The 27,917-nt window shown below is 59.6% G+C and overlaps 2 protein-coding genes across 4 annotated transcripts in view; one reads left to right on the plus strand and one right to left on the minus strand.

Moving 5' to 3' along the window:
- Positions 1–27,917, plus strand: part of RPL10 (ribosomal protein L10) — a 70,533-nt gene that overhangs the window by 14,750 nt on the left and 27,866 nt on the right. The window lies entirely within an intron of this gene.
- Positions 22–26,210, minus strand: FLNA (filamin A). Of its 3 annotated transcripts, none has more exons than XM_066357345.1 (48): positions 26,081–26,210; positions 22,556–23,043; positions 19,376–19,624; positions 19,164–19,261; positions 18,897–19,044; positions 18,280–18,398; positions 18,110–18,187; positions 17,856–18,018; positions 17,554–17,754; positions 16,873–17,010; positions 16,664–16,787; positions 16,409–16,545; positions 16,107–16,300; positions 15,837–15,950; positions 15,609–15,752; positions 13,998–14,121; positions 13,755–13,915; positions 13,579–13,669; positions 13,324–13,493; positions 12,938–13,055; positions 12,577–12,839; positions 11,765–12,362; positions 11,499–11,672; positions 11,261–11,423; positions 11,022–11,182; positions 10,758–10,928; positions 10,238–10,361; positions 9,991–10,147; positions 9,140–9,329; positions 8,964–8,987; positions 6,404–6,651; positions 6,207–6,302; positions 5,925–6,027; positions 5,693–5,833; positions 5,452–5,580; positions 5,072–5,245; positions 4,814–4,975; positions 4,518–4,721; positions 4,290–4,442; positions 4,058–4,180; positions 3,685–3,951; positions 3,419–3,556; positions 3,136–3,251; positions 2,464–2,596; positions 1,528–1,704; positions 1,133–1,351; positions 845–1,048; positions 22–499 (listed from the first exon to the last, which is right to left on the minus strand). In XM_066357345.1, the coding sequence occupies exons 2-48, from the start codon at positions 22,926–22,928 to the stop codon at positions 312–314; spliced, it is 7,944 nt and encodes a 2,647-aa protein (XP_066213442.1). In that variant the 5' UTR covers positions 22,929–23,043; positions 26,081–26,210; the 3' UTR covers positions 22–311. The 3 variants fall into 3 exon arrangements, with proteins under 3 accessions (XP_066213442.1, XP_066213443.1, XP_066213444.1); XM_066357346.1 differs by having other exon boundaries at positions 22,556–22,964; positions 26,081–26,190; XM_066357347.1 differs by lacking the exon at positions 8,964–8,987.

Genomic DNA, 27,917 nt, shown 5'->3' on the forward strand with positions numbered 1-27,917 from the left:
TTGCAAGAAAGCTAGAACCACTCTCAGGAGAATGGAAGCTGAACTTTATTCCTCTTGGCTGGGGAAGAGAACTAGCAGGTGGCCGTGCACAGGCCCCCACCCATCACCCTTCCCAGAACCAGAGAAGACAGGCGGAGCCGCTCATGGCTCCCTCTGCTCGCCTCTCTCCTTTGCCCAAGTGGAGGCAGGTGAGCGCAGGGCAGGGGTGGCTGCAGTGACGGGATTCCGGGGCTGAGGGGGGGCTGGGAGGGGGCAGGTGGGCATGGGGGCTCTTCTGGTCGTGGGAGTCGCCACCGGCACAGGTCTAGCGCTCAGGGCACCAGGACACGGTAGGGGCTGCCTGGGATGTGCTCATCGCCCCACTTGACAACCAGTGTGTACTCCCCCTTGTCCTTGAGCAGGTAGGAGACGCTGTAAAGCCGGCTGCCCACGTGCTTCACCAGGATCTCCTCACAGGGGGTCCGGGGGCCGTGCACACCCACTAGCAGCATGTTGTTGCCTGGTAGGACAGCGGGAGAAGAGGGGAAGGGGCCTTAGTCTCAGGCTCCAAGTCCACTATTTTCAACTGTAATTACACTGACCCCCCTTCTTCTGGCCTGTGTCCAACCCCGCCCCCCTCATCTGTTCCAGGGTAACAGGCCTTTCTAAAGAACTGCCAGCACCACCCTGCCCCCTGCCCCCACCTCCCACCGGCATAGCAAACTCCAGCTCCTTCAGGGACTTTCCAGAAGGGTAGGGAGAGGGCAAGGGAGGCCCAGATGGGAAGTGGCTCCAGAAGTGACAGCCACACCCCCAAAGGCATTGCCATCCCTTCAACCCCCATTCCTGTGTTCCGGGCACCCACCCGCTTTGCTGCAATCCACCGTGAAGCTGCTCTTCTGGCCCACGTAGGCCTTGCTCAGCCCCAGGCCCTTGGCCAGCACCTTGCTGGCATCAGTGGGACCTGGGCCTGGGGCGCCATGCTGCGGAACACTGGCAGTCTTGGTCAGGGAGTCCACAAAGACTGACGATGTCTCATGGAGGCTGTGGTTGCTGACAAGACGGGGACCTGTGAGGCAGAACGGGTGGGGCTCAAGAGGCAGCGGAGTGCCAGGCACTGGGTTGGGCACTAGTAGGCGGGTGCAAGGCTCACCTGTGACTTTGGCCTTGAAGGGGCTTCCCCCAATGTGGTAGGGACCACCATATTTGATGGAGATGAGGTAGCTGCCAGGTACCATGGGGGTGTAGGTGACACGGTAGCCCTCAGGGCACTCCTGACAATCCATCTTTACCTTGGAGGGCCCATCGATGGTTACCGACAGGGCGCCAGCTCCCGCATTGCTTGTGTTCACGATAAACTCAGCTGGGCTCCCTGGGGGCACAGGTCAGGCAGAGCTGTTCTGGCCCGTTTCCTCAGCCCAGCTCCCCACTCCCCACCCGACAGCGTAAGCTTTGTCATTCCTGTATGCCTCTTGTTGTCACCGAGACCTTAGAGGAGGGGCCCTGGCAGCTGTGTCCACGCACTGGAAGCCGCACCCACTGACCTACCCGTAACGCCACCTTCCAGGCCAGCTCCGTAAGCAGACACCAGGCCTGGGTCCCCTCCGTGCCCAGGCTCCCCAACTCGGATCTTGAAGGGGCTTCCTGGGATGTGGGTGCCATTGAACTTGACGTCAATCAGATAGACGCCATTCTCCCGCGGGATGAAACGCACGGCGTACTTATCTGAGGAGCAGAGGGGCACGCTGTGAACCTGGGGCGCCTCCCCCAAGCCTGAGCCAGCGGCATCTGTAAGGACCTCCCCTTGCCTTCCAGCATGAGTCTAGCAGGTACACAGAGCTCACTCGGTTTCTTCCACGGACCAGGCCGGCACCCACGCCCCATAGCACAGACCTCCTAAAACCCGAGGGGTGAAGCTTTAGATGTCCAAACAGCCTATCAGGGCTAATTTGGACTGAAATCTTTTACAAGCAACACACGCACCTCACTGCTGCTCGGTTACCATGGACTCCGTACGCCCTGCACGTTAACGGGCTCAGAGGCAGGCACGAACTTGCTCAAGGTCCCACAGCCAAGGGGGGGCAGGACTAGGCTGCGAGCCTGGTGAAATTCTGCCCAGCAGTCACTCTCACCCTTCCCCATCCTTGGGCCACCCCAGGCCTGTCTGTCACTGCCATGCCCTGGCTAAAGGGCCGGACAGCCCCTCGGCTGGACTTGAGGCCTCTCATTCAGAAGACTGTGTCATACTGCCTGCTGAAGGCTGTCTTCTTTCTAGCAGTCGTGAGTGGTGAGCCAGATTCCCAAGGGCATGGGTCAAGAGTAGTGGCAGGGTTGCCCGGCTGAGGGAGCCCAGGCGAGTGGGCCCTGTCTCAGCTGCTTACAGTATATGCACCTTCCTTTCGTACTCTCAGCCTGCTGCTCCCAGCGAGGCCAGGGCCACAGGTGGCTGGGTGGCTGGGTGGCCGGGCAGGGACAGGGCCTCACCTTGGTCGATCTCTGTGACATAGCACTCCTCCAGGGCTCCTGAGGGGCTGTGCACCTTGGCATCGATCGCCCCCTTGGCCCCATTCAGGCTGACTGCAAAAGAGGCTGGCTGGTTGACCTTTAGCCCTGACTCCTGGAAGCACAGCAGACGTGGTTAGACAGGGTGGCTGGGGGGAGGGCGGGCAGGGCCCTGGAAGCAGGAGGCCCACAGGGTTGCACTTACCTGTCTGGTATCCAACTTGGTTTAAAGAGGGAGAGCCATTGATTCTCGAGGGGCAGCAAGCCACAGGCACACGCCCCAGCCCCCAGCCCCCAGCCCCACGCACTCTGCAAACACACACCTGGGCGGCATGAGGGGAGGCGGCCCCACCCTGTGGGCAGCACTCAGCTCCTGCAGGCTGTCCCTCTTTAAACCTCAGCCCTGGTGCTCAAGGGGCACAGGCTTCTGTTCAAAGCCTTTAGACCTGAGACACGAGAAAAACTCCACACGGTGGGCAGGAGTGCTTCCTGCCAACCCTCAAGTGTGGGCTGCACCCGGCCAGAGCAGACACTCGACGCCCTGAGCTGGGCTGGGCGGGTCACTTGACACAGGGCCGAGGCCTGCTTTGCGCAGTGGCTCTGGTCTGGCCGGGCCCAGGAGCCCCCGGTGGGCGGTTTCTCTCAGTGCCTCACCTGAAGACTAGAAACAGTGAGGCGGCGGGCATCACCAGATGGAGAAGCCACAGGTACCACGAAGGGGCTGTCAGGGATGTGCTCATCGTTAAACTTGACCGAGACCTCATAGTCGCCTGGGGAGGGAGAGAGCACAGAAGGAATGACGGGAGGCCTCCCCCTAACGGCCTGGGTGGCCCCGGGCCAAGGTGGAGGGCGGGAGCTGAGCAGGACTGACGCACAGACCCAGACCGACACCCGCACTGAGCCGCTGCCTCCCCTCACCCAGCTCGGCCCTGCGTACCTGGCTCCTGGACCACATAGGCAACACCGCAGGAGCCATCTTTGCGGTCCTCAAAGGAGATCTCAGCCTTGCTGGGGCCCTCGACAGCAATGGCCAGGCCCCCAGCTCCAGCTTCCCTGGTCCAGATGCTGAATTCAGCTGTGGGAAAGCAGTGTGTCTTCAAGGAGGGCTGCAAGCCCTGGCCTCAGCCCCATCCAAGCTCGGCCGGTCTTCTTCCACCCCCACCCCGCCCAGCAGAGTAAGAACCTGGCGGGTCGCAGGCCTACCTGGCACTCCAGCTTCAGCCCTCTCCAGGCCAGGGCCCCCAGCACGAACCTTGTGGGCTCCCCCTTCCCCTAGGGGCCCCACAGTGAACTGGAAGGGGCTCCCAGGCACATGCTGGCCCTTGTACTTGACGCTGACCGTGTGCATGCCCATCTCGGCAGGCACAAAGCGAATGCAGTACGTGTGGTTCTCCCCTTCCACTATTTCAGCTTCATGGCTCTTGCCCGATGGGCTGGTCACCTGGGCTGTCATGTCTTGGATGCTAATTTCTGTAGGTGGGGGACAGCCTGATGAGCAGGAGCTCCAGGCCCCACCTTTCTGCTTGGGGCTACCAGGACTCCCCGGGACCCCTCCCTGGCTCCCTATAGCACCTACCAGGGATCTTTAGGCTGAGGTCACAATGACTGCCAACATTGGCCACTGAAGGGGCCCGTCGCCTGCGTGTGATGCTCTCTTTCACCCGGCCCTCGCCTGTCACCTTCACGGAGAAGGGGCTGCCTGCAGGAGGAAAGCATAGCCCACACCCCACACAGGTTACATTCTGGCCCTGGGTGCGATGGATAAAGAAGGTCACCTGGCCACGGGAGGAGGGGCGTGCCACACTCACCAGGCACATGCTGGTCTGCAAACTTAATGTTGATGATGTAGTTTCCAGGCTCCGTGGGGCAGTAGGTGACCCTGCATGTGCCATCTTCCAGGTCCTCTGTGTTTATGTCCACCTTGCTGGGGCCCTCAATGGATAGGCTGAGCCCACCGTAGCCTGCAGGAGGGACATTCCCTGAGCCAGGGAGCCACGCTGTGGTCTCATCCTGGCTGGCAGTCCACCACCACTTACCAGCATCACGGGTGTCGATGATGAACTCTGCAGGCTCAAAGGTGTGCCCTTCGTGGAGGCCCTGGCCTGAGACCCGCACACGGCTGGCATCCCCAATCTCCGACTGACTGATCATCACTGGGATGGGGCTGCTGGCCACGTGCTGGCCGCCCTTCTTCACGTGTACGATGTGCTCCCCTGTCTCCTTGGGCACGAAAGAGATCCCTGGGCACAGAGCAGAGCTGTCAGCCAGGGAAAGGCGGGCCCCCACCCCAGCCTTCCTCCTCTCCAGAAGGCCCTGCCCCTCAGCCTCTTACCCACATGGCCATTGCGCAGCCGCTTCAGCAGACAGGGCTCCTCCCGGCCCGAGGGCGGCACCACAGTGGCCGTCAGCAGGCTGAGGTCCGTCTCCGAGATATTGATGGGGATGTCAGCAGCAGAGCCCACCTTCAGGTGGGACATGCGCATAGAGTCATCACCTGGCAGGGGATAGTTACTGAGTGTCCAGGAGCAGAGAGAGACTACACCCATCCTGCCACCTGCCTTCCTCAGTCACTGTTCCCGGTGGCACCCACCTGTCACCCTGGCGGTAAAGGGGCTGCCTGGGATGTGCTGCTCATTGTACTTGACTAGGATGCTGTAGTCACCGGGCAGCACAGGCAGATAGGAGACACTACACGTCCCATCCTGATTGTCAGTGCAGCTGATTTCTGCTTTGGATGGGCCCTCGATGGCCAGGGACAAGCCCCCTGGAGAGAGTCATGGGTGAGGGTGAGAACGACACCCAGGGATGCTGTACCGATGAGGAAGACGCCTCCCCCCCCTCCCCCAAATAACCAGGCAAACAGGGAAGCAGGGCAGGAAGTCCTATTTGGGAGTGTCTCGCCTGTGTCCAGCTCTCCACAGGATGAGGGCATCCCCTGGCACACACGTCAAAACGAGAGCTGCCACTCACCCTCTCCTGCATCCTTGGTGTTGACGGTGAAGACAGCAGGCTTGTTCACTACTCCATGGGTGAGGCCAGGCCCGTAGGCTGTGACATGGCCACAGTTGACGTAATCTACATAGAACTGCAGGGGGCTTCCTGAGGCAGGAAGAGGGGTCATGTGGAATGGGAGCCTGTGTTGCCCCCAAGTCTGTCCTCCCCCCAGCCCCAGGCCTGTATGAGGTGATGGCAGTGTACTGTGGGGGCTCACCTGGGATGTGCATGTTGTCGTAGCGAATGTCCATCTCATGAAGGCCAGCTTCACTGGGTGCGTAGCGCACAGTCACAGTGCCATCCTTGTTGTCGGTGATAGCCGGCTGGGCCACCTTACCAGAGGGCATCCGCACCTCCCCTGAAGAGCAATGCGGCCTGGGTCAGGGCAGCCCACGGGCCCACCCTGGCCTCTGTGGCTTTCAAGCACCTTCCTGTTCCCTCCCACTCACCAGTGATCTCGCCCTTCTTGATGGTGAAGGGGATGACAAGGTCGAAGGGCCTGAGGCTGGTCACATCTAGCCCATTGACGCCCACCATGGGTCTCTCTGGGGCCTGCAGAGGAGGCAGAGAGCCCAAGCGAAGGGCTGTAGAAGCCGAGGGAGTCTTAAGCAGGAGGATTTGGGGTCCCTCCTCACATGTGCCAGAACGGCGCCTTGTGGGACACCCAGCTGAGCAGCCCCCAAACGTTCCCTCGAGCTAGCCGAGCTGGGAGGAGGCGAGCCAGGCCTTACCCAGGTCTGCTGGCCACCTTGCGCGTAGGTGTATGATGGGGCCAGCTGCTGAGGTCGCAACGGAGGCTGTGCTGTGGGCTGGTCCCCAGCCAGAGCCTGCGGAGCAACATACAAGAGCTGGAGACTCTGTCATCACAGAGGAACCCCGGGGACAAAACAGGTCCCGCCCAGCCCCTTCACCCCCAGCCCCTTCTGACCGTCACTTGGAAGGGGCTGTTGGGTACGTGCTCGCCGCCAAAGCGCACACAGATGACGTATTTGCCCGGCTGTGGGGCCGTGTAGAAGATGTCAAAGGTGCCATCCTCATTCTCTACCACGTCCACGTCCACCTCAGAGCCATCGGGTGTGCACACAGTGCAGGTAACCTTGCCTTTGCCCGCAGCCTTGGTGTCCACGGTAATCACCGTTTCTTCCCCGATCTGGATGGTGGGGCCGATGCCAGCACCTAGTAGGGCAGGGCGGGTCCCCAAAGGGGGGCCAGTGCGTGAGCTCGATGCTCGGGCCGCTCCCATCCGCCTGCTGCCTGCCCAGGCCTCTCACTGCCACCACCAAGCACAGCCAGGCCTCCCGCCCCTGCCCCCCAAGCTGGGATGGCGAGTAGTTTCTCAGAAGGCAGGAAAGGTTCCCTCGAGCCACCTCAAGCCAGGGAGTCCTGTCATGGGGGTCGCCCCCATGTGGGAAGGCCTGACAGGTGACAGCCAGGTAGGTATTTGAGAGGAAGGGCACGCCTGCAGGCCCATGAGGCTGCTGCTACTGTCAGGGCACGAGTGTTTGCTGCCACCTCCCTGCCAACTCAGCCTCAGCTGGTGCTGTGGACCATGCTGACCAATGCCAGTGCTGACTGGGCCCACAGCTGCCTTTGCCCCGTGGCCTGGCCCTGGCCCCCAGTGCCGTGTGCGGACGCAGTGAGGCGGAGTCCTGCTGCAGTGTGGGAGAATGTGATTCTTGCCTCCCACCACCCCCCAGGCCTGAAGGGGAAACCGGAGTTTCCTGACAACTGAGAATGCTTGCTCGACCGAAGGCTTAGGGTGAGGGGTGGCTGGGCACAGCCCAAGCAGGCAGGGAGTTGGGAGCAGGGAAGCAGGGAGGCAGCGGAGTTAGCACCCTAGCAGCACAGCACCCAGGCAGTGGCGGCACCCAGAGGGAATGGGGACAGGAGGACCAAGCCACGGCCACCGCCTCTAGGTTGCAAGGGCAGAGCAGCTGAGCAGCCTCCAGGGCCCCAGAGTGCCTGAGAAAGGGGAGGGACAGTGACGTTATGATCTGGACTTCACAGTGGAGCCTCAGGGGGCTGTGGACGGGGAGGCCTCAAAGGAAGAGGCAAGCTGGCCCCTGCCAGGGAAGCCACCGGGAGCATGGAACCCGCCCCAGGGCTACATTCAAGGGCTTCCCCAGCCATCCTGCCACTGAGCTCCCCTATGGCCAAGGGCTCCTGCTGCCCTAGGCTCCATACTGGCCTTCCACAGCTCCCCTGAGCTCTAAACCTGGCCACCTGTTGCCCACTCTGTCCTGGGAGGCCTCACCCATCCACACCTGGTCTCCCAGCTGGGAACCGGAGCCCACCATCTAGCTAGTGGTTTGGGCCCCGACCTCACAGGCACCCTCGAACCCCCACTTTCCCCCCATCCAGCTCATCAGCAGATCTTCGCTGCTCCGTCCTTCAGTACACCCCTCTTCCTGGTGTTCCCCTCAAGTCCCATTACCACAAGCCTGGTGCAAGCCACTTTTCTGGCTGGTCTAAAAGTGAGTTTAGCTCCCCAACTGGGCTCTGCCTGTTTTGCACACAGTGGTCAGGCAAACTGAGACCACTCCTTCAACCAAGGCTTGACCCTGCCACCTCTAGTCCCCAAGGACCTGTCCCCCTCCCCTAAGCACACAGGCCTATTATCTCAGATCACAGGGCTTGCTCTGTACAGCAGAGGAGCCCCTGCTGCAAAACCCCAGCCATCCTCCCTCTGGCACTGGCTGGTCCGCCCAAGCTCTGGGCCGGCAGCCTTCAGAAGTTCCTAAGTAGTCGTCGCCTCTTATTGGTGTCCCTGCCTGTGGCTGGCTCTCCCCTGCCACGCCAGAGTCGGAGACCCTCCATGCCTGGTTGGGGACCCTCTGAATAACGTCACTGCTGGGGGAGTAGGGGGAGGGAAGGAGGCAGGGAGGGTGGGTAGGCCACTGAGTGCACTTTGGGGCTCTGAGGCTGGGCCGGGCCCCGCCATGCTGGCCGCCCAAGCAGTTAATGCTGGTACTACTGCACTACCAGCTAGCCCCACCCACTCATGCAGGCTGCACCTCCCCCGACCCGGGACACAGAGGCCCCTGGGAGGTGGGGATGAGGGTCTGTGGATCTGGCCAGGGCTGTGGACTCCCGCCTGTCGGGGGAGACCCCCTGTCCCTTTATCCAATGCAGGAGCCCTTGACGTGGAAGGAAGAAGAAAGGTGGGCCTGCTGCCCTCCTCCAGGGCTTTCCTGGGGTGCCGAGATCCTCAGACCTCAGAGCCCCAGTGGGGTGCCTCTCAGGATGCACCTCTCCCCAAAGCTCTCAGCTGCAACCCAACTTCTTAGATGGGGAAACAGAGGCCCAGAGAGGGGAAGGGCCGGAGCGCTCATGCTCGGCTCCAGAGGCCTCCCTGGACCCTAACGCTCCAGCCCCCACCTCTATCCCTGCCAAGAGCTGCAGCTGGAACTGTCCTGGGAATCAGCATGGAAGAGGAAAGGAAGCTGCCCTCAGGGCAGAAGGGACATTGGGAGTGGCAAGCAGCTTACCTAGCCCGTGACCTCCGATTGACACTGAGGTGAGAGGGCAGAGAGCAAGGAGAAAGGTCAGGTGAGTCACTCAGGGGGCGGCCCCACTCCCACACGCTGCCCCAAGCAGCGAGCCCTTGCACACAGGCACACCCAAGCCCCGTGCTGAGCGCCGTGGCTGATGGCGGCTGGCTCACCTGTGACCGTGCACTTGCTGGCATCCCCGGTGGGCACGGCACGAACACGGTACGGGGAGAAGGGGATCTCATCACCGCCGTACTTGATGAGGATAGTGTAGCGGCCGGTCACATCCGGCACGTAGGCCACCGTGTATGTGCCGTCATGGTTGTCTTGGATATGTGTCTTCTTGGGCTTACCCTCAGGGTCCTGTGGGACAGAGCACAGGGGAGAAAGGTGGTTCGCCAAAGCCCACCTAGGCCCAGGATTACCTCAAGTTCTCTCCAAGCAGCAAGCGTCAAGCATGGCTGCTGCAGGGAAAGCCAAGTCATTCACCCTCCATGACCCAAAGTAGCTGCCTGCATCCAGCTTTGTCCTTTACTTCCCCACTGGCAAGCTCCAGAACAGAAGTCCCAAGATGCCCAATGCTCCCTGCCCCCACGTGCCAACAGGAAGGGCCAGGGAGCTTGGTATCCGTTCGGTTTTATCCCCATGAGTACCTCTCAGCTCCCATCCTCCGCCAGGGCCAGCCCTATCACTAGGACTACCCTGCACGATCTCAAGGTCCTTGTACTTTACTTGCCCTATGAGAATGTTACAAGTAGGCAAGCAGAGGAACTAAAGGCTTTTGTAATGCACCCCAAGTCAGGAGGGAGCTAGTGCGTGGGTGGGAAGCCAGTGCCTGTCACCACCAAGATAAAGGCGAGAGAACTGCCTTGGCTGGCAGGACTGCCAAGGGAGACCTGTACTGCCCCGGCTGCACGCCATATAGGGCACACTGCTCTGGCCTGTGCTGCTCCCTTCCTTTGCCTTCCTTGTGCCCGGAGTGGCGATCAGGCAGGGCCAGGAAGCCGTCTAGAAGCCAGCTCACCGTGATCTGGACAGCCAGCAGGCCTTCCCCAGCATCCTTTGCATCAATGGTGAACTCCACAGGGAGGCTGGCGGGCACGCCGGTGGTGTTGAGCCCAGGGCCACTAGCCTTCACTTTGCTGGCGTCGTGTGTAGGCAGCACCTTGACCTTGAAGGGGCTGTTTGTTGGGCCAGGGTATTGTGAGTGGTTAGGAAGGCTCTTGATGCTCCACCTGACACCCCTACCCTGGCAATGGGCGCCCTCTTACCTGCGGGGCACCTCCTCATCCCCATAGAGCACGGAGATGCTGTAGGGCCCTTCCCGGCTGGGCACGTAGTTGACGGTCTGGGTGCCATCAGCGTTGTCCACCACTTCTACTGGCTCCGCCAGGCCTGGATGCAGTCCCAAAGACACAGCCTCAGCCAGGCCCCTGAGCCCTCGGTCCCACCACACTGAGCGGCCAGGGCTCAGCCATGGACCCAGCCCACACTCCAGGCTGCCACCACACTGGGCCCTCATCTACCCACCCCAGGAATGGCCCCACGCCCTCGTGACACCAGAAACTCATCCGGGGCCATCCTGGACCCTGGTCCTCTCTCCCTCCTGCCACATCGCTCGGTGTCCAAGCATCTCCGTTCTACCTCCTTCTGGTCCTGTCACCCGAGGCTCCTCTATCAACTGCCTGCACGCCTGCTCCAGCCTCTGCATGCCGGGCCTCTGCTCCTTCCCCGGCCCCCCAAAGAGCCCCGTGCCCTCCCAGCCCTGTTCCTACGCATATGGACACTCGCCTTTGGGTCCCTGCACTTTGACCTGAAGTGGTGCCACACCGGCCTTGCTCGTGTCCACCTGGAAGGACTGAGGGAGGTTGGCGCGGACCATGCCTGGGCTCAGGCCAGGCCCAGAACACTTGACCTTGGTTGCGTCTGTCACATCATGCACAGGGACCTTGAAAGGACTGCCTGGGTGGGGGGCAGAGGGACAGATTCTGTGTGAGACAGAGTGCAGGGCGAGTGGGCGGCCCCAGTCCGGGCTCAGCCAGCCTGCCTCCTCACCTGGCACTTGGTGGCCGCCATAGGTGACATTGAGGCTGTAGGTGCCAGCCTCATAGGGGATGTACTCAACCGAGCAGCTGCCGTCCTTGTTATCCATGCAGGACATCTTGGCCTCAGAGGGCCCCTCTACAGCCAGGCCGAGGCCCCCCGTGCCAGCTCCCCTGGTCCAGACAGACAGCCGGTTAGTCCCGGGCTTTCAAGGTCCCTTGCAGCCCCTGCCTCCCCAGGCGCTTGCGCACCTGGTCTCCACAGTGAACTTGTTGGGCTTGTTGGTGGTACCGCTCTGGATGCCTGGCCCATGGACACGCACTCGGGAGGGATCGCAGCCCTCGGTCACAGGCACCTGGAAGGGGCTGCTGGGCACAGGGCTGCCGTCGTAGGTCACGTCCACAGAGTGGAGTCCTGCAGGACGGCAGGCCGGTAAGGAGGCCAGGCTAGCCTGCCCGTGCCCCACCTCTCTCGGGAGCCCACACGTACCCTCCTCGTAAGGCGTGTACTCCACTTTGTAGGTGCCGTCCCCGCAGTCCTGCACGTAGGTCTCGGTCAAGTTACCCGAGGGATTAGCCACACGAGCCTTGACGTGCGGCCCTCCAGTTTTCGTCAGAGCCCGGGCATCCACGCTGAACTCGGTGGTGGCCTCCCGGAAGACGCCTACGGGGGGGCAACGAGGAGGAGGCATGGGCGCCAGGGGTCCGGGGGCCCCGGGCACCCTCAGCCCCCTTATTACACAATGGGGGGCTCACCTTGGCCCTCAATGCCAGGCCCATAGCACTGGACACCTGAGGTGTCTACTGCGGGCTCCACCTGCAGCTTGCTGGGGAAGTTGGGCACAGGCTGCCCACCATATTTGATGGTGACAGTGTAGGCCCCAGGGCAAAGGGGGATGTAGGTGATGGTATGTGTGCCATCGCCGTGGTCCTGTATGTGCACCTCGGCGGGCAGCCCCGCCTCGGAGCGGATCTCAATGGTCAGCTCGGCACTGCCCGCACTAGAGCAATCCACGTGGAACTGGCCAGCCTCACCAGCGGTTGCCCGCTCCAGCCCGGGGCCCGAGCACTTGACCTTGGATGCATCAAAGCAAGGAACCACATGGGCCTTGAATGGGGAGCCCGGGATGTGGGTGTCAGCGAAGAGGATGTTAATGTTGTAGTCCCCTGGCTCCGTGGGCACATAGGACACAGAGCACGTGCCGTCCCCGTTGTCCAGACACTCCAGCTGGGCCTCACAGGGGCCTTCCACCGTCAGGCCCAAGCCGCCCGTGCCGGCACCCTTGGTGTCGATGGTGAAGCGGGCAGGGGAGCCTGCGCTGCCCCCCTGGAGCCCTGGCCCAAACGCCTTCACCTGCGGGAAGAGGGACAGGTCAGGAGCTGAAGCCGCACCGCCTCCCCGATCTCTGACCCAGACCCCACTTCCACCTGCCCCTTCTTGTTCTGCCTTTCCTCCCCGTGGGCAGGGACACAAGCAGGCCGAGGAGGGCCACAGGCCATAAGGACAACAGTGATGAAGGGTGAGGGCGTGTCTGGAAAAGATGGGCCGGCCCCCGTACCTCAATTACCTTACTGGGCTTGGTAGGGGGCACCGCTTCCAGAGGAAAGGGGCTGCCAGGCACAGGCACGCCATCGTAGGTCACCTCAACCTCGTAGGACCCCTCCTCGCGGGGCACAAAGCGCACGACACTGTTGTCAGCCCCCAGGCCAGGCTCCACCTTGCAGGGCACGGATGCACCCGAGGGGCCCACGATCTTGGATGCCACTTTGCCTTGGCCACCAGCACCCTTTGACTTGACTGTAAATTCTTGGTCTTTGCCAACGTCCACCTCTGTGGGGTTGACGGAAGAAGGGAAAGACCTGTGACACTTCGCCCAGGCAGCCCCTGAGGCATCCTCAGTGACCACGACAAGGGACCCAACTACTTACTTTCTCCTAGGCCAGACACCTTGATCTTGCTGAGGTCCAAGCTTGGAGACACCCCCAACGAGAAGGGGCTCTTAGGGATAGGGTCCCCTCCATAAGTCACACTGATGCCCACCGGGCCCTGGGAGCGGTGAGAAGGGCAGAGTCACAGGTCACGACCCTGGTCTGCTTGGACTGCAGCTTCCCCACTGAGGCACACGGGGTGGACCGAAAGGCGCCGGCCCTCCCCTTTCAGCCCTGGCCCTCCGTGCCCACCATCTCCCAGGTGCGAAACGAGAGGGGCTGGAAGCCTCCTGCAGCAGCCCACCCAGCCCGCTGCTCAAGGGAAGCCAGGGCTCGGTGCTGTAGGGAGCAGGTGCAGCTGCGCGGGGAGGGGCTAGGGCAGCTACCTGCTGTACAGGAGTGTACTTGACCGTGTAGGTGTTATCATGGTGGTCAATGATGTCCACGTCATGCACTGCATCCCCCTTGGCCAGCCCTGAGAACTGGACGTCCAGTTTGCCTTTGCCGGCGGCTTTGGCATTGACCGTGAAGTGGGTGGGTTTGCCAAGCTCAACGCCTGAAGAAACAAAGAGACCACGTCAGATCACTTGGCCCCAATCCTCCTTGAGGTCCCTGACCTCCAAGAGGGTGCTCCTCCTCACCAGTGCGGCTGAGGCCAGGGCCCTCGGCCTTCACCTTGCTGGCGTCATGGGAGGGCTCCACCTTGACGCGGATGGGGCTGGTCGGTGTGGCCTGCAGCGGGCGAGAGCAGAGGCCTGAGAGGAGAGCGGCGCCCCAACACCCAGCAGTGTGAGGGGTGGGAAGCAGCAACACCCACCTGGTCAGCAAAGAGAACCATGATGGTGTAGCTGCCAGCCCCACGGGGCGTGTACTTGACCGTAAAGGTGTCATTGTCATTGCGAATGATGTCAAAGTCGATGTCGGCCTCGGCGGGGCCAACCACGCCAGGGGCACACTTGATGCCGATGCTGACATCGCCTGTAGCAGGAGAGGGAGTGGAGGCTGGGGCCTCGTGTCGACGCCTCGCCCGCTCGTCCACCCCCCGGAGGCAGGGCCTTACCCTGGCCGGCTTCCGTGCAGTCCACAGTGAAGTAGGTGGGCTCATGAGCCTTCAGTCCTGTCTTGGCCACTCCTGGGCCGTACACCTTGACCTTGTTTGGGTGGCTGCCAGCTCCCACGTTCACCTGCACGGGACAAAGGGAAGTGCAAGGGCGTGACCAGCCTACAGAGGCAGGGGGTTCCTTCCTCCACTGCTGGCTGACACGCAAAATGTGCAACCACCTTGGGAAGGGCTCTAGTGGCTCCTCAAATGATTAACCATAAAATGACCATATGAGATCACTGTCTGCACACTTGTACCCAAATGTTCATAGTGGCACTACTCACAACAGCCAAAAGGTAAAACATACCAAAGGCCCATCAAAGAATAACTGAATAAAATGTGGTCTAATCCACACAATGGAATATCATTCAGCCATGAAAAGGTGGTAAGCACCTGGCCTGCGGCGGTGCGGTGGATGGGGCGTCGACCTGGAATGCTGAGGTCGCCGGTTCAAATCCCCGGGCTTTCCCAGTCAAGGCACATATGCGAAGCAACTATGAGCTGATGCTTCTTGCCCCCCTCCACTTCTCTCCCTCTTTCTCTCTCTCTCTCTCTCTCCCTCTTTCCTCTAAAATCAGTAAATAAAATCTTAAAAACAAAAACAAAACGGCCCTGGTTGGATAGCTCAATTGGTTAGAGCAGGGGTCCCCAAACTTTTTACACAGGGGGCCAGTTCACTGTCCCTCAGACCATTGGAGGGCCGGACTATAAAAAAAACTATGAACAAATCCTTATGCACACTGCACATATCTTATTTTAAAGTAAAAAAAACAAAACAGGTACAAATACAATACTTAAAATAAAGAACAAGTAAATTTAAATCAACAAACTGACCAGTATTTCAATGGGAACTATGGGCCTGCTTTTGGCTAATGAGATGGTCAATGGGCTCCTCTCACTGACCACCAATGAAAGAGGTGCCCCTTCTGGAAGTGCGGCAGGGGCCGGATAAATGGCCTCAGGGGGCCACATGCGGCCCGCGGGCCGTAGTTTGGGGTCCCCTGGGTTAGAGCATCATCCTAAAGCACAGAGGTTGGAGGTTCGATCCTTGCTCAGGGCACATACAGGAACAGATTGATGTTCCTGTCTTTCACTCTCTCTCTTCCTCTCTTAAAAAAAAAGTCCATAAAAATTAAAAAAAAAAAAAAAACAGAAAGAAAAGGCAGGAAGTACGGATTCATGCTAATGTGTAGAAGAACCACAATGAAAACATAACGTTGAGTGAAAGCAACCGGATACAAGAGGCCAGATATTGCACGATTCGATCTCTAGCAAATGTCCAGAACAGACAAGCCCACAGTCAGGAAGCAGGTTAGTGGTTGCTTAGGGCAGGGGGAGGAAGATTTCGGGGCAGAGGAGTGTCTGTTTGGGATGATGGAAACGATATAGCCTTCAATTGTGGTGAGGACTGCACAGCTCTGAAAGGACTCAGAACTACTGAGCTGTGTGCTTGAGATGGGTGAGTTGTAGGGGACTCAGTTTATATGGAACAGATCTAGATGAAAACCAAACAGGGACCCTAGGGAGATGTGCTAAGGACTGTTCGAGTCCTGCGGAGAGCTGGCTCACCCGGAAGGGGCTGTTAGGGATGCTGACGCCTCCCCAGGACACCATGGCTGTGTGCTTCACGGGCTTCCTGGGCACGTAGGAGCAGCTATAGGTGCCGTTGCCATTGTCCTTGACTGATGCCTCCACGGGGCAGCCCTCGTTGTCCTGGAACGTAGGCGGCGAACTGGTCAGTGCCCAGATCTGGGGACCTGCCCGCCCCTCACTCCACACCATGGTTGGGGGCCCCACCTGCACTTGAACCCGGAGAGGGGCCTTCCCGCCGTGCTTAGCATCCACGGTGAACTCTGCTGGTTTGTTGACAGCCACGCCTGTCTTCTCCAACCCAGGGCCACGTGCCTTTACCTGTTGGGAGGCCACCCAGATCTCAGGGGACCACATGCACAGAGTGGCAGGAACACAATGCTAGTGATAGCAGCCCAGGGTCCGGACCCAGTCAGCCCAGACCCCAAGCAGAGGCAAATGGGGCCCAGACCCAGGCCAGCAGCATGTGCCCTTTACCCTGTCTGGATGGAAGTCCTGCGGTGCCTCTCGGATGTCAGCCATGAAGGGACTAAGGCGGATATCCTCACTGTTGCACAACACGTGCACAGCATACTCGCCAGCCTCCTGGGGCCAGTAGCGCACGTCACAGGAGCCATCTCCCTTGTCATCACATTCAATCTTGGCCTGTGATGGGCCTTCCACCGAGAATCCTGACAACAGCCAACAACTCTATTTGCTCCCTGGAGCCTGGCAGGAGCGGCATGCGCACCCTTGGTACTCTCAATCCCCAGGTGCCCACACTGGAGCTTTCAACTTACCGAGGGTGCCTACATCGTCCCCAATGGCCTCCACCACGAAGTCTGCTGACTTGCCAACGATACCACCCTCCAGCCCGGGACCCCAGGCCCGCACCTTCTGATTGCCACACTCAGTGCCCACCTTCACCTCGAAAGGACTGTAGGAAAGAGACACACAGGGAGGTGTGAGGGCCAGCGCCCCAGAGGGGCGCCACCCTGAGAGGGGTGGGCGGTGTTTGCACCACAGTGGTTTTGAGCACTCTGCTGGGGCCTTACCTGCGCCCGATGTTCTGGCCACCCCATGTGATTGTGACAGTGTATGTGCCGGGGACTGTGGGGTAATACTCGAAGCCAAAAACACCATCCCCCAGGTCCTTCTGTTTCACACGCTCCTCACCCTCTGCCAGAGACAAAGGGGGGCTTCAGTCCTGCCCGGCAGCAACCCTGCTGCTGCCATCGCCCACCTCAGCCGCAGGCCAACTTACTTGGACCCTTCACAATGACCTTCAGCTCCCCGCTGCCTGCGCCCTTCGTGTACACCTTGAAGTCAGCAGTCTCCTTCACCCGCACACCCTTGGGCTGGAGGCCCCGGCCGACAGCACGGCAGGCACCTGGGTTACATGCTGTGGGCAAAGGGCCCGCTAAACCACTGGGAGTTGGCACTGGGCAACCCATCCCTTGCTTCCCACAGGACTGGGCCATCAGGATGGGGGTGGGGACTTTGAGAACTTGGCCCTAGGAGATAATGAGGGACATGCAAGTAACAGCTGAAAGGGACCATGACCCCAGGACCTGTGGCCCAGACCAGGATGCAGCAGGCCTCCTCCCACCTGCTCCACAGCAGCCCCCACCCTGCCCAACCCTCCCCTCCCAGAAGAAGACAAATCCAAGTACCGTTGACCCTGTGGGCAGAGCAGAGAGCAGCAGGTTTCTAGACAGCTGGAGCAAGTTCTTCCGAAGGTGAAAGCGTGAAGTGAGAGACGGAGAGGGCAAGAGGAGCAGGAAGAAGGGCCCCAGCAGGGGAGGAAAGACAGCTCACCCAGACAGTTTGAGCACAGAGACCTAGCATGTCAGGGTGGGGAAGGCTGGGGGGGGACCCTCCAACTGACCCTCTCATGGGAGGCCCCAGCAAGGGGTGGGGAGTAGGGCAGCCAGGACCAGCCTACCTTGGCCAACAGTAACAGTGTAGGGGCTTCGAGGGATGGGCACGCCAGCGAAGGTGACATGCACCGTATGGACACCCTCCATGGTGGGCTGGTAGCTGCAGCGATACGTGCTATCACCCCTGGCCTCCAGCTGAGTCTCCACAGTCCCCTTTTGTCCTGCTGGGTCCTGGATCGTGACCTCTACCTCACCTGAGCCAGCTCCTGCCACAAAGTACCAGGTTAGCTCCTGGAGCCCCGAGGCTGTTCCTGGGCCCCAGCGACTCTCCTCCCCAGACCGGCCTGCCGCAGCAGCCTCCCTTCACCTGCTGTAAAGATCTCAAAGTACGTGGTCTTGTTGGCGATGTTGCCACTGGGCTCCAGGCCGGGGCCCTGGGCAGTCACTTTGCTGGCATCACCCTGGGACTTGTCCACATACACCTCAAAGGGGCTCTTGGCGATATGTTGGCCAGCAAAGAGCACAGTGACCTGTTTCCAGGAGGGGCAGGCTGTGAGAGTGGGGTCGGGGCCCTGTAGCCACTGTCACTGCTGCAAGCCTCCCCATGGGCTGAGGGCTCACCTTGTGAGTCCCCGTCACCTCGGGGACATACCAGACAGAGAAGGTACGGTTCTTGTCGTTATTGGCAGTCACTTTTGCCTATGGTAGGAAGAAGCCCATGAGACTTTGCTAAGAGCGTCCCCTTCAAATGGAGGCACCACTGTGGCCTGCCTGCCTGCAGGTGGCCCTACCTCCTCCTGGTGTCCAGCTGGGTCCTCCACATACACTAGCACCTCTCCCTGGCCAGCACTTCTGGTCTCCACAGTGAACTCTGCCCGCTTCTTCACCATATTGCCTGTGGGCTCGATGCCTGCCAAGGGAGAATGAGAATGAGGCCTGGGTTAGCTGTTAGAGCAACTGTCTTCCCTCCATCCGGTCACCCTCAGTAGCATCTCCTTCCACAGGTTCACACCCCCTCCCTACCATACCGGTCAGAACTGCTCAGCACTGGGTGAATCAGTTCAGCGTGAACTCCTGTGCACGGAGCCTGGCCTTGGCCCCAGCTGTACTTTTGCTGTGACAGGCCTGGGCCTGTTTTCTGGAATGCTCACTTGGGTTTGCCTGGGCCCTTGCTCCTGCGTGATACCCTAGCTGGGTTTTGCCTCCATCTACAGTAAAGTGGCTGGGTCCTCCCTCCCCCCAAACATGCTCTACCTTGGGCTGATGGCTAATCACAAGTGGCTATTTGTGACTCTCAGGAGGCATTTGATAACATAGGTGCCATGTGCCTGAGGAGTCCCGGGGACCTTCAAATTGAGAAAGGACACTGTCCCACAGGGAGGGCAGTGCACAGGCCTGGCTCCCTCACCTGGCCCATAGGCTCGGGCTTTCTTTGGGTTCAGTTTGGGCCTCAGGGGAGCCCCTGGCTTCAGCTTAGCCTTAGGAAACTGGGATAGGTAGGTCATGACGGAGTGTTCATCCACATTGGGGTCCACAATCTCCTCGGGGGTGATCACCTGTCACAGGCAGAAGACAGGAACCATTTGGCCTCCAGGCCTCAGGTTCCCGGAATGTGAAGCCTCCCCCTGCTGGAACTGTGTCCCCTGGACAGCCCTAGCCAAGCGGGCAGTTGTACCTGAGGGATGCCCAGCCAGTCATCGGCCTGCTGCATGGCTTCCCGCGCATTGTTCACAGGCTTGCTGGCATCCCAGGAGTCCCAGTCAGGACACAGGCCTGCGGTACAAAGTAGACTGAGTCTAGAAACCACTGGACCCCCTTGTAGGCCATCCCCACTGTCTTACTCCCAGACAGCTCCATCCCCTTGCTCCCTATTCCCACACTCCTCACCCGGGGCACAGCTATCAACAAGGGCGCCCAGGGCTCTGCCACTCTGCCAGTCCCGACTAAAGTTGGTGATGGGCAGCTGTGGCAGCTTATTCTGGATCCAGCCCAGGAGCCTCTGCTTAGGCGTTTGTTTCTTGGCTTCTTCATCCTCCTCCTCATCCCACATGGGCATGGAGATGGAGTAGTGCAGAATCAGGGTCCAGATGAGGCCCAAGATCAGCTTCAGGTTCCCATCCACAATGGCCTTGCTGTCTGTGAGGAAAATGTGTGGTGGTGTTAGGCAGCAGGCTAATCCGAGTGTCCCTGTGCATGTACCACGTGCATACATGGGCTTGTGTGTGTCTGTGGGGTGTACACACGGTATCAGGTGGCTCCCAAGCAGTGGGGAGTGTGGCAGCACAGGGAACCCCAGGGAGGAAGAGGCCCCCTGTGGGACAGGGTGAGCCTTTTCTGCCCAGGACCCCTAAGGGGGTGTAGGTGGTTTCAGAGGTGAAGGGGACTTCTGAGAAGAGACAGACACCTATAGACATAAGATAACAATACAACACAATGAGAGAGTGTTGCCGGAAGCCCTGAGAGACCAGGGGAAGGACCGATGACAGCCACAGACTGTAGACAGGGCCAGGGGAGCCTCTGCAGTAAGCAGTGGAAGTGCTTTGCAGCAACCCAAGCAGGAGCCTATCACCCATTTCCAAGGGAGTCTAGGGAACTGGCAGGAAGAACAGCTCAGCCCCCGTGGGCCTGGATGCCAGGATCCCTGACCTGCTGCTGGCAGGGGAGGGAGCACTGAGGCTGAGGAAGAGGAAGCCTGGTGGGTTGGGTGGTTGGGAAATACAACTGCTGCCCCAGGGTGGGTAACATGAGGCAAGGGAAGTGGAGGTATTGGGCAAGGAACCTTTGAGTGGAGGGTACAAGCCCCACCTACCGCAGAGCCAAGCTGGGAGTCAGGCAGCAGTCAGAAGCACCAGTTGGGCTGCACAGCACTGATTCGCTAGGGCTCAGCAGGGATGATGGGCAGGACACATTCTAGGGGGCCTCGCTTTCCCACCCCAAGAAGGTGGGCAGAGCCACTGAGGCTGGGTTGGGCGCCCAGGGCCCAGCTTGGGAACTAGGGTGGCAGAGGCCATGGGTGGGGTCCTCGAGTCCTGCTGCCTCAGCAGAGCCCAACCAGCTGCTGCCTGCCCTCCTTGCCACCTAACGGGCTGCTGGGCTGTGGGCGGGCAGCCACCAAACTAACCACAAGGGAAGTGGTTAGGGCGGGCACCCTATACCCTGTCACCATGGAAACTCCTTTGGGCTCTGGGCCCCACCCAAGGCTCTTCTGGGTCTTAGCCTCAAGGGGTGGGGGTATGGGAATAGGGCTCAGAGAAGGGTCAAACTTTCTAAGAGCTCATCTTTGAAATCCTCGCTGTGTCCTCACCCCACTCCCAACCCCCAATCAAGAGAAAAATACTTTTCTAGTGCGTCAACCTGAGGCTGGGAGAAGGGAATGGACACCTCCACAAGGGCAATCAATGGCAGGTGTCCTCTGAATCCAGTGGGCAGCACCTTGGGGATTAGCTGAGCCACTCAAAGTAGAGTATTCCCGGACTGGGGTTGGTCAGAGTCCCGCACCACTGCCTTATACTGTCCGCAAATGGTGGGAAGGTGAAGAAAGAACTTCAAGCTAGGGGTGACAAGAAGTTTCAAAGACCATGGACACAGGACCATCCAGGGCTTCCTACCAGACCCCCAGCCCCAAAGTTCTGAGGCTTTCTGTGACTCACTATGGGACACATAGGCCAAGCTCATCAGCCCCATTAGGTCAGGTTGGGCCAGCCCCCTTATCCATAGGATGCAGGCCTAGGTCCTCCCTAACCCCTTAACAAAAGAGAGAGGGAAGGGCCAGGCTGGGTTGGGAGACTGCCTGGTTGGATGGCCCCGCCCCATCCCACCCCCTTTCCCCAGCCCCTGGGCCAGCCTCCCCCCTCCTTCCCCTAATCACTGCGGCTTTCCAACATTTTTTTGCCTTATATGGCAAAGCTCTGGGAACTAGGCCTGCTCCAGCCAGCTCAAAAGAGAAGGGAGGAGGAGACCCCCCCCACACACAGAGACAGCTGGGGTGTGGCCCGCCTCCCCACATCCGGTTGCCCCCCCACTCAAAGATCCGAGATGACTCAGCTTGGCTAGACAGAGGCTGGGACTGGGGGGTGGGCCTCAGCCTCCACAGGCATTCCCAAGAAAGAGGTGAGGCCTCGAGACTTGGAGGCACCTGAATTTTGGTCTCTCACTTTCTCAGGCTCCACATGGACCATGCCAGGCCAGGGGGACAACTCAAAGGCCCCTTTCAATTCTAGAGAAAGCTCATGCCTCTTCTCTCTCTGCTGTACGCCCCCCCCCCCAAGCCACCAGTTCTTGTGCTTGTCCCTGAATGGGTTCCATATTGAGAAGAGTCAGGGATGCTGCAGTAGCAGGCAATGCCAACATCACCAACCCAGTGACATGGGACACTGGGCTGGCAGTGAGCCCAGCACATGCTAGAGTACCTCCCAACCAACTCTGGCATTCTAGATGCAGAAAAGCGAGTCCTACATGGAAGCAAGAGTTTGGACCAAATTCACCCATAACTTAAGTGTCTCAGTAGACTACAAACTAGCTCCCTTCACTGGCTGACATCGAGACTCATCTCAGGGGCTGGGGGCTGGAGCGATCTCTAGTGGGAGGACATCTTCAAGGGCCAGAAAAAGCTCAGAGCCTTTAAACAATGGAAACCACAAGCTCCAATTCCCTTGTTTAGGAACCACAGAGGTAACTGAAAGCCAGAAGGCCCTCTCCAAACTGATGTAGGGAGTGGAGAACCCCGGCCTCCCCCTGCACAGGGATGGGGCGCTGGGCGCAAAGCCAGAGCCAGGACAGTGCCCACCCTCCAGGCCTTCTCCCACAGCAAGAGAAGCGGCAGGGGCGCGGCCTGCAGAGGATGTGAGCTCAGCCTGGGCGCGGCGGGCGGGGGCGCATAGCGGTCTGCACAGCAGCCCGGCCCGCCTGCCAGCGCGCCTTTGTTCTCGAGACCCGCGTGGAGCTGGGCGGCCGGGGGCCCCGGGAAAGCATCGCTACTCAGGGGGGTGGCTGGAAAGGGTCTACCCGGGGGAGATGGGAGCCCCTGCCCTCGCCCTCCCGGCACCACGGGGCGGCACGCGCCCTCACCGATGGACACGAGTTTGATGCTCTCGCGGTCCAGGAACTCGAGCGCCACCGACACGTTCTCGAGCTGCATCTGGCGGAAAGTGGGCCTCTGGTTGTGCTTGCGATGCATCTTCTTCTGGCTGAGCACCTCGAGCAGCGCGATAAGCCGCAGCCCGTCACTCAGGTCCGTCTGCAGGTTGGCGATGCGCTTGCTCACGCATTTGAGATGCTCATTGCACCAACGCGTGAACGTATTCTGCTGGATCTTTTTCCACGGTGCGTCCTCTGCCAGGTCTTTCTCGGTGGCCGGCATCTCGGCGTCTCGCGTGTCGGTACCGCCACCAGGAGCCGCGCCCGCCGCGCTCTGGCCCGCTCGGGAGTGGGAGCTACTCATTTTGAGGCGCGAGGAGCCGAGGGGCGGTGCTGCAGCCTAGGCAAGGGGACGGCCCTTTAATTAAAGTCGCAGGCACTCCGGAACGCAAGGGACGATGCGGGCAGCGGAGGTTGCGCTGTGGAGACAGCGAGCCCTTTAAATGCAGCCTGGGGGCGGGGTCACGACTGGGCGTGATCGAGGGTGGGGCTTCTGGATCCGCCCGCCCCTCCTCGCCTTTTGGAATGTTCTCCCAAACCGCCCCCCCCCGCCCGGCGGTTTTGAGCCGACCCCCCAGACTCGCAGGAGGTTTCCACGGACCCCATATGGGCAAGGATGTACTCAAGCTCCACGGCCTCACGCCAGCGCTGCAGGAAACGCTGCAGCGAGGAAAGGCTGAGCAGCGTCTATCCTGGACCACTTAGTAATCTCCAGCGAGCGTGCCATACAAGGGACTTTCCTTCCCCGTGGGCCCTGCAGGGGGTAGCTGGGGCTAGCTCTTCCTGAGTCACGTGAACTCCGCCGCGTCCCCGAAGCCCGGCCCTGACCCCACCCCCCGGGGCTCCAGCATCTGGGGTTTCCCCAGCCACACCCTGTCCGGTGCCCGGCAGCAGCGGGAAGGGGCCGTGTCCTAAGGGTGAGAGGTTGGAGAGCTTGGGTCCCGGGCCAGGCGCTGCTCTAAGCGCTTTGAGCGCGTGAGCCAAACCAGGGAAGTGGCCTCCGGCGGAGCCCGGACTTCAGATTGCGTTCCAGGCTGCCCCCCAAAACCCTCTGCCCCAAGCCAGCCATTCCGCTCTGCATAGCTCTGGCCTGTGCACCTGCGCCCCCAGATCCTCACTGCTTCCCTCCCCCCTGCTCCACCCGGGAGGAAACAGGGCACTGGGCCAGGAGGCTGCCAACACTCCAGGAGCAAGCAGTCTTGGAAGGGACCCATCATGCCAATGGGCACTGGCAGAGGGTACCGTGTGATATGTGCACAGGCAGCGAGTGTGTGCCTGGGGTTGCTGTCCATCTGGGGCACTGGGGGTTTCCTCTCCTGTCTGAATGGGTCCTGAACCCAGTGTGACCCAGGAGGCAACCAGGAAGAGGGCCACAGGGACCCTTCCATACCCAGAGTGGCCTGCTCAGGGCTTCCAATAAGGCTTGGCAGGCTCTGAGCACCTGGGTCTGGATGTACTGTGGCAGTGCACAGGGCCCCCCTCCAAGAACAGGGGGGGGGGCAGAGAACTGAGGGGGGCAAACCACAGAAGGCTGCCGAGGAGCCTGCTGAGGAGCCTGTACTGTGTCCCTAGGACAATGGGGAATTATTTACTCAAAATTAATTTTCTAGTAGATAACTCTGGAGACAGTGAGGAGGCTGCTGCGGGGAGAGGCAGACCAGCAAGAGGCCTGTCAGAGACACTCACTGCCACCCTCTTCAGTCAAGAGAAGCCACCCTAGTCATAGCTTCATCCCCAGAGTGGGCTTATTCTTCCCAGTCCCATGTACCCCCCCTCTCCAGGAAGTTCCCTTCTTTAGGTCTCTGTCCCTCCTGCTCAGTTCTTAGGTTGAGCTGCAGACTAGTCATAATAAAGTTATCTGCTAAAGACCAGTGAGTGGGACAGGAGTTCCTGGGTCAGCCAGCATGTCATGTCCAAATATGGTTAACTCTTGCATGACTAAGTGTCTGGGACTATGGTCCCAGCCAGCATCTTCCCTGCCCTTTAGCATGTTCACTTCGGGGCTACCTGTCACCCCACTGGTTTTCCTCACAAATGGTGGTGGTAGGGACTTCAAATGGCATTTTACAATCTGGGACCCAACACTTATGCACTCTCCCCTCTCTTGACCAATTTCAACCACACTTGCACAAAATCCATACCAGTGTCTTGGTAACTGGAGTGGAAGTGGGAAGAATTGTGAAGGGGAAACCCAGATGGACCCCTCCCTGCCAGAACCCATTCAAGACAAGCTAAGTTGTCCTTCTGCGCCCCCTGCCCCACCAGAAAGCAAGTTCCCAAGGGCAGGATTACTTCAGAATTGATTTTCTTTTCACTAAATGTCATTCACTAGGTCATCTGTGTTCATTCCTTAATCTTCAGAGAGTAGGGAAATTGTGTCAGAGTAACTGACCAGTAATCAATTCCAACAGAAGGGTGGACAGAAGCTAAGTGTCCTGGCTTCCAGCCCTAGGCTTTCCCTATGGGGGGGCAGGAATGGGGGTGTAGAGGGTTCTTGTCCCTAGGGGACATACTATTACCACCAGATGGCGCCCCATCCCAAAGCCCCCAGATCAGGCAGTCTTTGGAAGCCTAAATCCAGTTCTTTCATATTTTCCCTTATTTGGAGTAGATTCTTGGATGTTAGACATACCCCGCCCCCACCCCACCACCCGCCCTCAGACCCCAGGCCAGGACCTTCCACAGGGGCACTCCAGCTGATGAAGAAAGCCTCAGAATGGCACGGTGAGCAGAGACCTGGTGCTGCAAGTGAGGGCACTCGTTTACTGAGCTCCTACCTTGACCATGCAGCCTGGAACATGTGCACGTGTGGGCCTGCCAGTGGACTGCACCTACCTTCCCTGGCCCTGGGAATCTGAGCACACTGCTGCTCACATCCTGGCTAGCAGTGAACATCCAGCTCAGAGCCAACCTGGGACAGGGCCCAGGGCCCTTCCCAGGAACCTGGCCTGTCTGAGGAGATCCTGCTTCTCATACCTGGCTGAAGCCCTGCCTTGGCCCCCATGGACTACCCACTGTTGCCCTCCCAGGGGCACAGTGGCTGTAAAGTGTCCTTCCAGGTAGCCACTCCTCTTCACCCCACGCTATTTCCTGCTTTTGGGACTGTCCTTCCCAGTTATGCAGTGGCCAGTTCATGGACACTCACACCAGCCCATATCCTGCCAGATGCTCAGATACCCTCTCTCTCAGGGACCCCATGGCCTTGGGCTCCCACACTCCTGGGTACAGACACAGCTTCTCGGGTACACTAAGGAAGGCAGCCTCTGGGCACCGCTCTCCCAGGAGCAGAGTGCGCCTCCACAGCGCTCACGCACCCCAGCTGCACTTGGCTTGGTTTTGAGTGCACGCCAGCGCCTGCATTCTCGGGGCTTATCTGTTAGCCTTCGCCACCCCCGCCCCGAGTCCGCGAGCAGCGCGGTGACCATCCCGCACGGAGCCCCGCCGCGGAGGCCTCACCTGCTGTCCCTGAGGACGGCCCACAACCGCAGGGTGGCGCCCGGCTCGCCTTCGGGCCTGCGCCCGGCGCTTTGGGGCTCCGCTGGCGTTCGCTGAGCGCCGCGCGCCTCTACGCGAATGGGTCGCTGCCGCACGCCTTCTTGTTGGCCGCACCCCCGCCCGCGCCCGCCCCGCGCCCGGCCCGGCCAGGCCTGGCGAAAAAGCCTTAATTGGTAAAATCGCCCAGAAGCGGGGGAGGGGGACTGGCGGGGCCGCACTGCGAGCTCAAGCACCCGGGCCTCCTGGAGACGTTGCCCCCCCACCCCGTTCGATGAGCTCAGAGTCCGTCGAGGGCCGCCGGGGTGATGGGGAGGAGGTTTGTCTCAAGAGCCGGCGGGGTCTACAGGGCCCACGTCTCAACACACCGGAAAGGCCACTTCCTCCAGGGAGCCACCCACAGTCAAGGACCCCTGCCTTTACCCCAAGCCTGGGCTGGCCAGGCAAGTCGGATTCTGCCTCCTGGGGTGAAGGGGAACAACAGGCTTTTGCATGTGTCCACTGGACGCTTACCACCCACAAGGCCCCAGTGAGGAGCAAACAGCCCATCTGCCACTGATTTGACCCCTGCTGTGTGCCAGGCCTACCCACAGTAGCAGAACCATACTGAATTCTTAGGAGCACAATCAGATGTAGCCCGGAAGCCTGGGAGTGTACAGTGAGGTGCAGCCAAAGAGCCAAGTGTCTGTGAGCTGGGTGGGCACAGCCATGCCCTGGCACTGCCAGGCTCTTTCTCTTCTATGCATCCATTTTCTGGTAGCTTCAGATTCAGTTCAAATGTCATTTCTGAGGAAAGCTACATACAGCAGTGTCGTTTTAACATTTTGCCCACAATAAGGACTTTCTATATCCTGAGCCAGTATGTGTGTGCACACAAACAGGCTGACACAAATAACTGAAATGAACATTTCAGAAAACTACCTTCCCTTTGTACCTGCAAAGCACTTTGATGTTTTCTATTCTACTCTACTTCATTAAAAGATAGGAACAAAGGAAGTAAGGGCGAGGAAGAAACTTCATCACGCAAGCTAAATACATTTGGCGATCTACAGTTTAACATGAACAGAAAGGCTCTGATCACCCTCCAAGCTTCCCTTGCATCCACTGCTGCCTTTGCTAGCTCTGCTGGCAATGACCTTTCCACCTTGACCTATGGTGGTACCCCCTAGCAGCTGCCGGGTTTCCATCTCTCACAGCTCCTTCTGGTGGACACCACCACCACCACCAATGGGGAGAGTGGTGGATTATCATCACTTGATAGACGAATGGCCTGACTTCAGGCCCATTAGGTGGCTGGACCAAAGCTCATGGCCACGGCTGTCCTTCAAGGAGGAAAACTTACCTACCACAGGCATTGCCAGGGTACAGTAGGTGAAGGAATATGAAGGAGGCAGTGGCCATGTGCCTGGGCCTTGGGTGCCCCCTCCCTCCATCTGAATCCTCTCTACACTTCTGCCTCCCTCCTTCTCCACACAAACCCCCTCCACACATGTAGCTCTAGGTCTCCACTTCTTCCTGGTCTAGGGGGAACAAAGGTTTGTACAGCACCAACTCTTCCCTCGTAAAAAGAATGTCATACATGAAAGGCCATTTTTCCTTGTGTTGAAGGTTTTAGAAAACCACTAGAATCAGTTCCATTACTGCCGTCAAGGCAGGCTGACTCCTCCACTGGCTGTGCCAATGGCTCCCAGATGAACCAATGGTTCTAGGTTTGGAACATAGGGCGTTCTTTAAGAGGTTTTTGGTCAGCTAACCATTCATTTTTTACATTGCTTGTGATAATCTTCCACACATACATTTT

Source organism: Saccopteryx leptura, chromosome X (assembly GCF_036850995.1).
Source record: "Saccopteryx leptura isolate mSacLep1 chromosome X, mSacLep1_pri_phased_curated, whole genome shotgun sequence".
NCBI classification, from domain to species: domain Eukaryota; kingdom Metazoa; phylum Chordata; class Mammalia; order Chiroptera; family Emballonuridae; genus Saccopteryx; species Saccopteryx leptura.